Genomic DNA, 14553 nt, shown 5'->3' with positions numbered 1-14553 from the left:
AAAACGTGGAATTCTTGAAAGACTGCCTAAGAACGCTGGGTTGTTTACTTATTCTCTCTCAGGGCTGGTAATTGTCATTGCTTTTCATTTTGCATAATGCATTTATTGCTCGTTGGATACTAAAATATGACCAAATGTCGTCAGATTGTAAATATGAAACAAAAACTTTGGAGACGTATGAATTGAAGTAAGACTCTTCTTTGTATTACATTTGAAATTTAAATTATTTTTCAATTTCAGCATTACTTTTCTCTTTAAAGTCTCGACAGTGTCATAATTTTACGCAAAAATCAAATTAAGGTACCACATGGGGAAATTACCGATACATCACTGAAACAAAATGCAGTTGACCAAGTACAATTATCTTTATTTGGGACATGTGTTTTGTTACGCCCTAGGAAACCCCATAGTGTTTCATTTCCTAAAATGACAATTTTATAATAATATTTTCTTGCTTTTATTTATTTATTTTTAACAGACTAGAGTATACATATTCATCCCATACATGTGCTATATTTGTAACTCTGTAAAACGGTATTGCACGGTTGTGCATACAATATTGTGACGTCATTTTAAAGATGGATGCTTTACATTCATTATAAGTGCGTCAATGAATGTTATTTTTAGCAGGAAACAGTTCTCTTCTTTTTGGAATGTGATAAATAAAATATTTAGAAAGCATTTATTTCTCTTCATTACGAAATGTTTTAAACTCGTCAGATGACAGCATAATATAATTTATTTAACTCATTCAAAACATTCAGTATGTAACTTACACTCATTTTCTATTCATTTTATCACATAAACGGCCCAGGAGTGTAATAATTATTTTTAATAGAAACGCTATTACTTTAGTGTAATAACACTTTGACGTGACGTTCTTTTCGATATATGCAATGAAAACGTGCTAATGTGGGCGCTATACTATAGGCGCGTGAAGGAAAAATTGATCATTTGAATTGCAAAATATTCTTATTTGAAAAGAATATTGTATTTATCGCCATAAAGGTGCTAGTCGCATTGATTTGACCATTACCCAAGTACGAAACTTATGGGTATGCCTGTTCACGGTGTCAATATTTTCCACCGGGTGGTAATATGGTTGGAGTTTCGCATGGAATCAATGCAATAAATATATTTTTCTATCAAAATTGACTATGATCACAATAATGATTGCTTTTTTATATAATTGTAGCATTTTACGGACTTGATAGGCAAAGAATATGAGAAGAATATCAACAAGGAAAGACGACATTCATTTAACGTAGTCCGCAACAAACCCAGCCACAAAGCACCTTCGGTTAAGTACCTGGCATGGCACCGAACAAGAACAGGTGAAGGGCGGAGCAAGGAGGGGACGTATAAAATATTATTGTTTATAACAAACAATTTAACAATTTAATAAGAATAATCACTGGAAATTTTAAGAAAATATCATAGACAGCAATCCATAAGAAAGTCTGATACAGAATTATGATGTAGGCCCTATTTTGCATTGCAAATAGGTGCACGTGAACGACACGTCATATAGAAATACTAATACGTGACTGATTGTATTTTCCTGTTGTCTTCTGGTTAAACAAAATTTTGTTGATACAAAACAAAAGTTGTTTAAATTGTTTAAAACTTGTCACATTTGAATTTTCTTACAATGTTTGACATGATTTGTTTTGTTTTAAACGCTAAAAAATGAGTTTTATTGATTTGGTACATTTTGGACTGAATGTTTTTGTGTTTAGTTTTTTCCTTTACTGATTTATAGTTTCTACGTCAGGTCATATTGTTTTAAAACAAAAAGTATAATAAATACAGTTACTTCAAACTATTATAAATACAGTAACTTCCCTTTATTAGGATAATTCTAATTGGAATGGTAAGGGAATGTCACTTTTGTCAACATTACAAGTCGGATAAAGGTTGTGAAAAAAAAATCAAATTTAAAAAGTATGTCACTGTATGTGAACCATTGATATATCGTATGCCAAAAATCTATTCTGTTTAGAAAGATTCCCTTGAAGCTATTTATGTATTTATCTATTTATGTCTTCTAGTGACACGCCAACAAGCAATTTTAAAGCGCCCCTTCTTACACTTAACTTAACATTGTTAAGAAATGATTAATTTTCCCCATCAAAATAACTTTATATTTGAGTTCACTAGAAGGTTTTATTTTTCATGTGAGGAAGTAATCCAGCTAGCTTACAGAACGTCGGTGGTTCTTCTCAAGTAACCGTTCGTGCACATAAGGATACCTGAGGTCTTCCTCCACCAGTAAAGCTGGAACGTCGCCATATGACCTATATACAGTCTTTTTCCGATATTTGTGAAGTTTACGGAGAGGCTGCTCTGTCAAAAGGTCCATTTCAAAGTAGATGAAGCGGTTTAAAGACTGTAGAGACGAAAACTGAAGACGAAAGACATGCAGGTAGACCAGTGACTGTAACAGATGAAGAAACAGTGGCTGTCATTCTGGAGTACAAACTCCGAGATAGACGAGTAAGTGTGGAACACGTAGCAGATAAGTTCGCTATTTCATATGGTACAACTCAGGGCATTATGCCTGATAGATTAGGAATGCGCCGCGTTTCAGCAAGATTGTTGCCTCGTTTGTTGACGTCGGAGCAGACGGGGGTAAGGTGAAAAGGTGTCAGTAGTATGACAGGAGGTATCGTGAAGAAGGCGATTACTTTCTAAATCGAGTGATTACATGTGATGAAACGTGGATTCACTTTTTTGAACCTGAAAGCAAACGTCAGAGTTCTGTCTGGAAGCATCCTTCCTCGCCTTCCCCTACAAAAGCGATAATATCCAAGACAGCCGGGAAGGTAACGGTCATAAAATTCTGTGATACATACGGTGTAGTGCTAAACAATCTTGTTCCTCCGAAAACGACAGTCCCTTGGAACTATTATGCAACATTACTAAGAACGGAACTTATGGCGGCAATAAGCAGAAAGCGCCAACATCTACTTAGGTCCGGATTCATATAACATCACGACAACGCGCCGAGCCATTCAAGCCACGTTTTCATGGATAAACTTGAAAAACTCGACGGCGAACTGTTACCACACTCACCCCGAACCTAGCAATATGTGACTTCTGACTATTTCCAACTTTTAAAAACAGTCTTTGTGGTACGAAATTTGAGTCAAGAGAGGAACTGAGGTGTGCCGTGGACAGACCGCTGCGAGAGATGTCACGTGATACCATGAAGAAACGTTTACCTCGTTCTCGCTATGTCACGTGTTCTAATTGTGCGTGCTACTACATTCAGTTTACAAATGGCCCTCTCTCATGGCCAGTGCATACAAGATAAGTATGATTATGCAAATTATGCAAATCCAAATGATTTACAATACATCCAGAATAAAGTCCAATGGGGGACAGTAGTGGATTATCTTCCCTTGATAAAAACCGAGGTTAACCAAAATATAAGTAGGTCCAAATATTTGGAATCCTTTGCTTTTATCGTTGAGTTTTATATAAGACAGGTTGATATGTCTTAATCAATTATTTACACATGCATCAACAAATATGTAAACCTTAAGGAAAAAATGTTTAATTTATGTCAGCAGATTCTACATCCTATTGCAATATCTAATCTGAATATTACAAATGATCATAATAAGCCCTAATTAATTCAGTTTGCTACAAAGAAATAGGCGATAAAGTCCGAGTAATCCAATAGCTTAGGACCTATCTATTTATAGGGAGTACTCAGGGGAGGTTATTCACTACTGTCCCTGATTGTAATCTTAATAGTAAATGATCTGTGAGCGGGATTTATTTGGCAAGGTTTCCGTCATGGGCGCCTTGTTTTGCGCGGAGCCTCTCAATTGCTGCATTTCAGCAAAACTGTGTAGTTGTTGAATTGATATAACATAAAAATGCGGTCAAATGAATAAAAACGTTTAATATAATAAGTTTAACAATATGTGTCAATACTAGTTCATGGCTTGGTAACTGATTGTGGTTACCATTTTCGTTTGATTCTAAATAATGAATAATGTCACACCGTCATTAACCACGTACTTACCCGCTAATTTATTAACACGGTAGGTATTCGAGTTTAAAAATGTAGTAATTCCGTAGTTTCGAAAAACGGCGGTGTAATAATTAATTAAAAGGTACTGGTTAAATATTATTTTGATTTAAGCTCACCATACATAAACAAAGAAAACATAACAATAAATATATGCATGGCTTTTATTACAGCTATGTTATTTCTACAAAAAGATGTTAATGAATAAATGAGTAACAATTATTTGAAGTGTACACAATTTGTCACATCACACCAACATTTATTCCACTGTATATTTTATAAAAGGTACAATAAGATATACACATGAAGTGATATTTGCAACTTAATAATGTTTTATATTACTCATGTCTAGCTTATTAAACATTTAAACAATTTTTGTCACTTAGCTCACAAACAAGGGGGGAAACACGTACACAAAAAGTTCGTTCATAACTGAAATATAATTATATTTGTTACAACTATATTAATGCCAGTTGGTAGTCATACTATGGTATCAAATCAGTAACGCATGACTAATAAAGCCCCTAGGATGATCCTTAACCAATTCGGATCATAATTAAAACATCAAGTATAAGTGACGTAATCTGATGTTATTCTACAAATCTTACATATGCACCCTGGTGATTCATGATATTTTGGCCCAGTGCCGCTTGTATATACAACATATGCATTCTGAAAATCAAGCTGGATTACGAGCAAAGTACTCTACAGTAAACCATGTATTTACACATTAATGTTTGACAGATCCTAGGTTACAAAAAGAAACACACACTTATACATGTATGTTGTATTTTCTTCTACTTTTGATAATGTTTGGCACACGGGCCTATTCTTTAAACTTATTAAAACAGGCATAAATGGGAAAATATTTCAGTACTGCGAAACGTGTACGCAGATATAAAGTCATGTGTGTCCTTCAATAATGTTATTTCTCTTTTATTCTTTAATTTAACTGGAGTAAAACAAGGACAGAAACTTTCTCCGATTTTGTTTTCTATATATTTAAACGATCTTGAAAGCTATCCAGAGCAAAACACCCAAGAAATAACTGTGTATTTCCAGAGTTATGTATTTGATGTATATTAAAAACCTTTTTGTAATGCTATAGATGACACCATCATTGTTAGCGAAGACAAAATAGCATCCCAATCAACAATAAATGGTTTTTCTAACTATTGTAAAGCATGGAAACTTCAAATAAATATGACAAAGTCAAAGGTCATGGGCTCAAACAAACGCGAAATTTTCTCTTCACTCTTGATGTTAAACCCCATGAAACTGTTAAAGTGTATAAATAATTGGGAGTGGTATTTTCGTCCTTTGGTCCTTTTCGTAATGATAGAAAATCGCTTGCCTCTCATGCAAATAAATATGCATCTTTTATATAGTAGAATAGTCAATCTAGATTTACCTATTGACCCTCAACTTACGCTTTTCGACCAAAGAAATATTTAACCTATTCTTACTTTTAATTGTGAAGTGTGGGGTTTTGAAAATCTTGACATTCTGGTATAAATACACACTAATTTTCTTAGAAAAAGTACACATTACAGAAAAAGAACACTCTTTTACATGTTATATGGTGAACTAGGAGGTAATAATCAAAACCAGAATAATCAACTTAAATAATAAAAAAAATTCACCCCAATAATGTTAAACTGCGCTGATAAACTTGTTCGGGTAACCTTGAACCCCTGAAAAAACACTCGCTCAGTCGTATTAAGATTTAAGTATCAAATGAAAGATATTTTCAAGGATTATTATGAGTCATCTATTCAATTGACACTTTACTTTTGTCCTTGAAGCACAAAATAACTTTCAGGGCTTACTTACTTAAAGTAATTAAACAATAATCACATTTATTCTTTTGATTGGCATTTTGTTTCAAGTGCCAAGATGTTTTCCAAGTAGTTCTCCTTATCCAAAGTGACATGTCGCGACTGATGTATATAAATCAGAATAAACACTGTAATGCAAATAGTATAAGGAAGATATCACACCACGTAGATATCATTGTTTAATATAAAGAACACTCAAGAGGATATTATTAAGAGTCAAGTATTCTGCGGTACGGGTGTAAGACGCTTGAAGTTGTTGAAATTCTGTCTTGGTTTATATAAAATTAAGGTAAAAAGTTTAAACCGAAGTATTTTTGTCTTATTCTTTATTTGCTGTTACACTCGTTTATTGAAAATGCCAGTTGTGGTCACAGGTGGCTCTGAGAATATGACATCTTAAGTTGTTGAGTGTTTTTAATTTTGTCATGTAATAACAATTGCAATTTACATTACTTGCGCTAACAGTTATCCAAAGTTACCTGCCCTTGGCATTGTTTTTCAATGTTCGAGTTTAAATGAAAATCTGTCTTATTTGATGTATTTGTCGATTTAAAGGAGTTCATTGTGGTCTAAAAAGTATCTTAGATCATAGGTCAGTTTGGGCGCTTAAGACAGTATAACATGCGAAAGATGATTAAGAAAGAAAAACGCAGAATGAATTAAATGAATACCACTAATGTGCGATTCTTTATCTGATTCGAATGAAAATAATGTTGAAACGCTTATAAATTTTGAGTAAATTTGCTCAACAAAAATCATTATGCTTGGAAAAACAAGTGTGCGAATGATGGGAAATTGTGCAAACAAGCTTTTGGTATAGACCTTCATCATATGGTACAAAATTATACTAGATATATTTTGGAGTCTCAAGACTAGTTGCAATCTCTGGTATAGATAATATATTGCCAGTTAGCCTTTTCGTAAAACTTTGCCTTTGTATACAACGTTTCTCTCGACAATTGACAAAGTTTATTCGCCTTTCCATACTCTACGGTTTTGCATACGAAACGTTGCTCCATAGTACATCTTTGGACACAATCTTCTAACGAAATAGAGGTAATACTTTTATCATTAAAACCTTTTATCGTTGTGTCTAGTTCAACTTGGAAAGTGTTACCATACCCATGATCCCCGCAGTCTGAAATTAAAATTCATTTAAAAAACAAGCATAAAGGAAGAAAAAATACTAAAATTTCAAGTGAAGTGTTGTTGTTTTTTTATTCCATACAATTTATATACAAAATGTATCGAAACACGTGCTATCAGTTATTATAAAGAATAAAAAGAAAGTTTAAGGAAAAGATATGGAGGATAATTGTTCGTATAAGGATACAATCAAGTGTATTTTCCTGTCTTAAACCTCGTATGTACATTGGTATATGTATAGATTTTTATGTACCGACAAAATACACTTTCGTTAAGAGCATGTCCTAAGAACATGATTTAATGCTTGGAATAGATTTTGTTAAACATGTTAAAGAGTTACCTGTGAGACACGTTTTCGTTTCATGGTGGTAGCTCAGACCAGGTTTACATTTACAAGTCATCCATTTACATTCTGAATTCTCGACGTCACTGCACGTTTCGTTTGTTTGACATAATTGTCTCATCGAACTTGTTTTCTCCTCTTGTATACTGGAAACCTGTGTAATAAGTTATATACTTTAAAAAATCTCCAAACAAACATTAATACGGTGTTCCGTTAGGGCCAGCGCGATTTCTCTGAGAACAGAAAGCGCGAAACATGATAGTACGATGGTGACAGTACAACAGTATGATGGTGACTGTACTGTCGTATTTTTCTATCGTACTGTCGGTTTGCAACCAAAGTATTGTTGCCTTGTAATGTCCCCTCAGTCTTTCAGTGGATTAGCTATTATTTTTATCATCAAATTTATCACCATGACAGTAACTCAGACTTTACATTTACATGTCATTCGTTTACATTCTGAATTCTCAATGTCGCAACACATCGTATTGCGTAATGAGCAAAACTGTCTCATAGAACTTTTTTGTTGACTCTTCCGTCTTGCCTTTCCCTTCGGTTACCTGTATCCGCCCGAACACGAATATTTCAATATCAAAACATAAATGATGATAACTATAATTTTAAAAAGTATAACATTGATGATGATGATTTTAATAAAAATGTTAATATTGATGATGATGATGATGATGATGATGATGGTGATGATTATTATTATAATGAAATAGTATTGATGGTGATAATGATGACTATAATAAAGGTGGTGATGATGATTATAATAAAATAATATTGATGATGATGATGATGATTTAAATAGAAATGTTAACATTGATGACGGCGATTATGATGATAATGATGATAATAAAATGATAAAATTAATGGTGATTATGATTATTATAATGAAATGTTAAGTATGATAATGATTATAATTATAAAAAATGATAATATTGATGATGATAATGATAAATATGATGATAATAAAAATAGCTGATCCACTGAAAGACTAAGTGGACATTACAAGATAACAGTAGCTTTTAGAAGACCTTTTTTAATCAAAGTTTAGTACACAAAGGTTAAAATGTTTCAAATTTTCACGAACAGATTACTATTTAGAGTTGCAATGTCTTTCGCTTTCATTTTTTTTTATTGGACAGAACAATTTTACTTAGCGGGATATATTTTATATTCACTGACAACAAACTGAATTGAACTTACATTCTTAAGTAAGCCGGCCATATTGTGTTGCAATAGGTCCACTTTTTCAGCGAGTTTGGAGAGTTTGGCGTTGTTTTCGTTTACATTTCCTGTCTTTTCCTCAATTATCGTGACATGAGTTTTCAAAGCTTTTAGACCAGACTCTGCCCTAATAACTCTTTCCAGAGTTTGAGCCTCGTAGTGATATCTTGAACATTCTTCTAAAATTGCAAGTTAGTCACGACATTGAAACAATTAAAATACAAGTATGTTTACGTCAAAAGTGCCCGAAGTGCATTAAGCAAATATCTATCTGGCTAAAAAAGGTAGAGAATGCAAGCCTAGACTAACTTGGGGTAATATACTATATATATAGTGTTCAAGGTTAAATTCTTTCCGTTAGTAACGCGTATCAATTTTGTTAGAAAAAGCTTATTACAAATATTGAGGACAAATCTGTAACATTTTGAGGAAAAATAAGTAGACAAAATGACACGACTGTATGAACAGTGTTATAAGCGATTCTTTAGATAAAATGTCCTGACCATATAACTGAGGCTTAATAACAATCAACTTAAAGTTCATTACACTCATTTGTTTATATTATTTATTATTTATTATTATTGGTTAATATTGATTGCGCTGAAATACATGTTACATGAACATTATTTTGTATATGAATATGTACTTTGTAAAAATCAAAAATAAAAGCTCTGTTCAAATGTGTGAGAGGCGCATTAAACTCCTTTTCGTAAAATGTTTCTTTCAAGCATTTATCTTCTGTAACAAACTATAAACTTATCAATTCCTAAATATTACAGAAAATCTTAGATAGGGATAAATAAATGTTCCATTATCTGAAATATGTTTAAATGAAGAAATTTCTTTTTAGAACATACAGTATAAATTTGAAATGTCTTAATAAGAATTTTCTTTTATACAAAACATTCCAGATTTTATAAAACATAGTACCTGAAATAACACTTCCCGCCAAATTAGCGCAGCAGACGGCAAAGAAAATAGAAGCCCACATTTTGTAAAATTTAAAATTTTCACTACCGCGTGTCCTGTTCACTTTTTAATGTAGAATGAAGGACGCGCAGTCAATTATACTTGATAATATACATTGATATTACGTTTTGGTCACATGACTAATTACATTTCATGTTGCTAAAGATAGGTATTTTACATGAGCCTCACGGTTATTATTCTTACATATTCAGCGTCTGAGGAACGCTATTGTAACACTAACGGCATTTGTTTAGTAACGGCTAGCTTTATTTTAATATTTATACGTAGTCTGCGGTATAAATATGAATGCTAAATGTACGAACATGTTTTTAAGCCAAAATGACTCAAATTTTGCAATACATAATTTATGTACAGAGTGGATTTTAAAAAAATAAAAAGGCGAATTGTTTTAATAAATGACAAGTCTTTTATAGATCTGCAATAGATTGATCTTGTATTGTTGATTTGTAAATATATGATTATATATGAATGAGACTAAAATAAAGAATAATATGTATGTTATATAACCCAAGATGTTTGATTTTCATTATAAAACAACCAGTCATAAACAAGATCCATTCGTTACGAACATTGAGAGTGCATATGAAAAAAGTTTATCACCGCGTTGTACAGGCGCCAATGATATAAATATTACAAGTGGGTTATAATTTTGGTTATGTCATTGCTGTGAACTTTTTGTCCATTGAGTTAATATACTAACAGTTTATTTTTGATTCGTTTCGCCAGTTATTAAAATTTTGAGCGGGTTAAAAGTAAATCAATCTTATTAAAATCACATCCATATTAATGCTATGCATTAGGATATGATGGGTATCTTCTTTTCTAACAGGCAATTATTGGCATAATTTGTGTATGATTTGTGTATGTGGTTGAACTAGAATCCTTGATGCGTGAATGTGGTCTCGCATCAGAATCCTTGATGCGTGTATTTGGTTGTGTGGTCATCTTTCGCACTAGAACCCTTAATGCGAGTATGTGGTCGCCCGATCAGCTTTCGCATTAGGACCATTAATGCGTGTATGCTGTCTCACACTAAAAAGCTAAATTCATGTATGTGGTCGCACGATCATCCTTCGCACTAGAGCCATTGATACGTGTATTTGGCCTCACAGTCAAACAATTGAATAATTCTAATCTGAAAAAGTACACAATGGCACTCTAAAATTTGAGATTTTTGTTACACGTACACAGTTTGGATAATTACTCCTTTATTTACAACTTGCTTCTTACAAAAATTCTGGTCATTACCTTCTTGTTACAACCGTGCAATCTACTCTACTCACATCAACTATTTAATAAGTATCATGTAGATATTATTTAGATTGCTCATTAAAAAGTGCACTAGGATGTCATAACTTTTTATTTTAAACTAGTGACAATTACCATCTCAATAACTCGAGGGGGGAGGGGTTACTCGAGGGATGGAGCTAATAATAATATGATAATTTGTAAGGAGTTATTGTGATAACAGTTACTGTCGGAAATGTTTTGTATTAACTACAAAATCACTCGTCAAAAATGGTAATTTTCATCTTTTAAAATTGTGTTTTAGGTGCTTAATTAAACTTTATGATTAAGGTTGCCTCACATCTTGTATTATGTGTGTCAAAAACTAATTCATAGTCTATTTTACATTGCCCCTTGTTTAAAATTTTGCAGTTTTCAGTGAAATTTCCAAGTTATTTGACAATTCGCACGCATTGACCTGTTTATTTCTGGTCTTCATCCTTGCCATACATAATTACCTAATAATAATGCAAATTGTAAACATAAAGCCCAGGCTGAAAAATTTATACCTGATTTTTCAATTGTATAAAGACAATGCTAAGTATTCCATGTACACTATTTAAACAACATGAACACTGCCTAGGTTATGCGCTATGCTCTGTATACCATGAACACTATTTTAACACTATTAACACTGCCTATGTTATGCGCTTTGCTCAGTGTGCCATGAACACTATTTAAACACCATGAACACTGTTAACATTACAGATAATGCTAGCTTTAATACACTGCTCAAATTACCATTTATATTTTGTCTATAGACAAGGCTTACTATACCATGTACAATATTAAAACACCATGAACACTGGTTAACATTTTAGACAATGCTCTCTTTATCATGTACAATTTTGTAACACCATGCACACTGCTTAACATTTTAGAAAATGCTCTCTTTATCATGTACACTTTTTGTAACACCATGCACACTGCATAACATTTTAGACAATGCTCTCTTTATCATGTACACTTTTGTAACACCATGCACACTGCTTAACATTTAAGACAATGCTCTCTTTATCATGTACACTTTTGTAACACCATGCACACTGCTTAACATTTTAGACAATGCTCTCTTTATCATGTACACTTTTGTAACACCATGCCGCTGCTTAACATTTTAGACAATGTTCCTTTATCATGTACACTTTTGTAACACCATGCACACTGCTTAACAGTTTAGACAATGTTCTCTTTATCATGTACACTTTTGTACACCATGAACACTGCTTTACATTATAGAAAATGTTCTTTTTATTATGTTCACTTTTGTAACACCATGAACACTGCTTAACATTATAGAAAATGCTCTCTTTATCATGTACACTTTTGCAACACCATGCACACTGCTTTACATTTTAGACAATACTCTCTTTATCATGTGCACTTTTGTAACACCATGAACACTGCTTAACATTATAGACAATGATCTCTGTACCAAGTCGTTATCTAAAAACCATGTTAACATCATGGACAAGGCTCACTTTATCATGTACAGTTTTTAAACTCCATGAATATTCTTTAACACTAGTAGAACATCCTCATCGCTTACCTTAACACTGGTTACGACAATCTATTTTCTTCTCGCATCACACAGGAAACTGTCTTTTCATAGGTCTATCTCACTGCACCAGGCATTCCAGCCCAGTTTGCTTTTTGATACGCTGCTAAAGTATCTTTGTTGATCTTTTCAATCAGACCATATACTTACCATCTTAAAGATACATTTTCGTTCTACGGTATGAACATATAGACTTATTAGCGCCGCGCTTCGTTGGCGTTAGCGCCGAATCGCGGCGCCTCTTATGGAATGGGAAAGGGCAATTGCAACTTCTTGTGCCTTTAAGTCGTTCATAATAGCCGGTCGTTCCGATTGGAGGGTGTTTGATTATTAAAAATGAAATCTCGCGATAGTACAATGAATAGCGAACTGGAGAATTTCGCAATGCAAACATATTCAAATGAAATAATGGAAATAATCTTCCGTCAATTAATCGCGCTCTAGTAATCATATTGTAGTACATGGTATGTTATTGTATTCCGTATAGAATAAAATCAAGCACCTCACTACAAATAAAAATATAAACACTTTCTTCAGGACGATTCTTAAAATCGTTTACATCATCTATAATAATCATGAGTGTCTGTCATAAAAAATCATTCTTTTATTAAACCAATAAATTGATGAATGAAGGTCTATTACTTTAATTTAATGTTTGTGATAATTAGTACTGTATTTTTTTATACATTTCTTTTGTTATATTATTGTGATACAATTTTACTTTTTTTGGAAAGAAATATGAAAATAAGATGTACTTTAGTTTATTAACTCTTTACACTTACGGTAAATATTACTTTCTTCAAATAAAGGTTTATAATTATTATTATTATTATTATTATTATTATTATTATTATTATTATTATTATTATCATTATTATTATTATTATAATTATTATTATTATTATTATTTCTATTATTATTATTTCTATTATTATTATTAATTTATTATTATTATTATTATTAATTATTTTGATTTTTATTATTATTTTTTCTTTATTATTATTATTTTCGTTCATGACTTCTATGAACAAGACCTTAAATATTTAGAAATAAAAGACAAATGTCTATTCGAGAGTGTTTAATAAAGTATAAATTCATTTCAACGAATTAGATCAAAAATAAATTCAGTTCAACAAATTCATTTCAACTAAATAAATGTTCCCCAGGACTTTTTTAGTTTAAAATTTATTTTGGTAGTAACATTTTCATCGTCCATGGAAATATCAATTCTAGTATATAACGGAAATAATTGAGGTTAAAGGAACTCAACTGAGGTCCAAAAGCATTAAAACCTAAATTTGAAATTCTTACATAGATACATACATTCTTACATAAGCTGGAGGCACAGAAAGATATGCAAAAGAAACTGAAAATAAACCCAGACATAATTATATTGAAAATCGTATTTTTGTGCTATTCTTAGCCAGACTACAGTGAAAAGCTTTGTTAGATTTGGGTCATTTTTCAAATTCAGAATAATCTGGAAAAACGGAATATGCGAATAAGCGAATGATCAAAAGCTTTATACACAAGTTATTTAAGTCTAGACTTAAATCAAATGTAACTTTTATCTCGAAAAATTATTTCGAGTTCCATCATTTTAAAATGAAACCGCTCAAGAACATTTGGTAAAGCATATTAATTGAGCCGCGTCATGACAAAACCAACATAATGGGTTTGCAACCAGCAGGGATCCAGACCAGTCTGCGCATCCGCGCAGTCTGATCAGGATCCAAGCTATTCGCTTACCAATCCTATTACAAGTAGAGAAACTGATAGCGAACAGCATGGATCCTGATCAGACTGTGCGGATGCGCAGGCTGGTCTGGATCCATGCTGGTCGCAAACCCACTATGTTGGTTTTGTCGTGACGCGGCTCATTTGATTAAAAGTGTTTTTGTTTTGTTTCTTTGGTCGTCTTTAATACTTCAATATTACTTTAATATAAAATTAAAATCAGTAAAAATTGAGAAAGTTCTGTAATATCATAATCAGTAAATTTTGAGATTTTCTTCAAATGAAATCAGTGTTTAATGCCATAAGCATTAGTGAAAAATTGGATGTTTGCTATTTTCAGAATTACTAGACATTAAGATTATGCCTTTAAAATCAGTAA

The 14553-nt window shown here is 32.3% G+C and overlaps 1 protein-coding gene across 1 annotated transcript; it reads right to left on the bottom strand.

The window, feature by feature from the left end:
- Nucleotides 1–6276: 6276 nt before the first annotated feature.
- On the bottom strand, nt 6277–9687 carry LOC132733119 (uncharacterized). The gene is made up of 4 exons (XM_060719724.1): nt 9533–9687; nt 8582–8781; nt 7367–7523; nt 6277–7018 (listed from the first exon to the last, which is right to left on the bottom strand). The coding sequence occupies exons 1-4, from the start codon at nt 9591–9593 to the stop codon at nt 6753–6755; spliced, it is 684 nt and encodes a 227-aa protein (XP_060575707.1). The 5' UTR covers nt 9594–9687; the 3' UTR covers nt 6277–6752.
- Nucleotides 9688–14553: the final 4866 nt, after the last annotated feature.

The sequence above is a fragment of the Ruditapes philippinarum genome, unplaced genomic scaffold (assembly GCF_026571515.1).
Source record: "Ruditapes philippinarum isolate M1 unplaced genomic scaffold, ASM2657151v2 ctg5041_1_1_1_1, whole genome shotgun sequence".
Taxonomy (NCBI): domain Eukaryota; kingdom Metazoa; phylum Mollusca; class Bivalvia; order Venerida; family Veneridae; genus Ruditapes; species Ruditapes philippinarum.
Note: the sequence above shows the minus strand (reverse complement) of the source record. Positions and strands in the feature narration are given on the sequence as shown.

Coding starts and splice junctions, on each gene's coding strand:
- LOC132733119 (XM_060719724.1), bottom strand. CDS start 9,593: ATGTGGGCTTCTATTTTCTTTGCCGTCTGCTGCGCTAATTTGGCGGGA. Junction 8,782..9,532: donor GGCGGGAAGTGTTATTTCAG/GTACTATGTTTT, acceptor TTGCAATTTTAG/AAGAATGTTCAAGATATCAC. Junction 7,019..7,366: donor AACGAAAACGTGTCTCACAG/GTAACTCTTTAA, acceptor TTTTAATTTCAG/ACTGCGGGGATCATGGGTAT.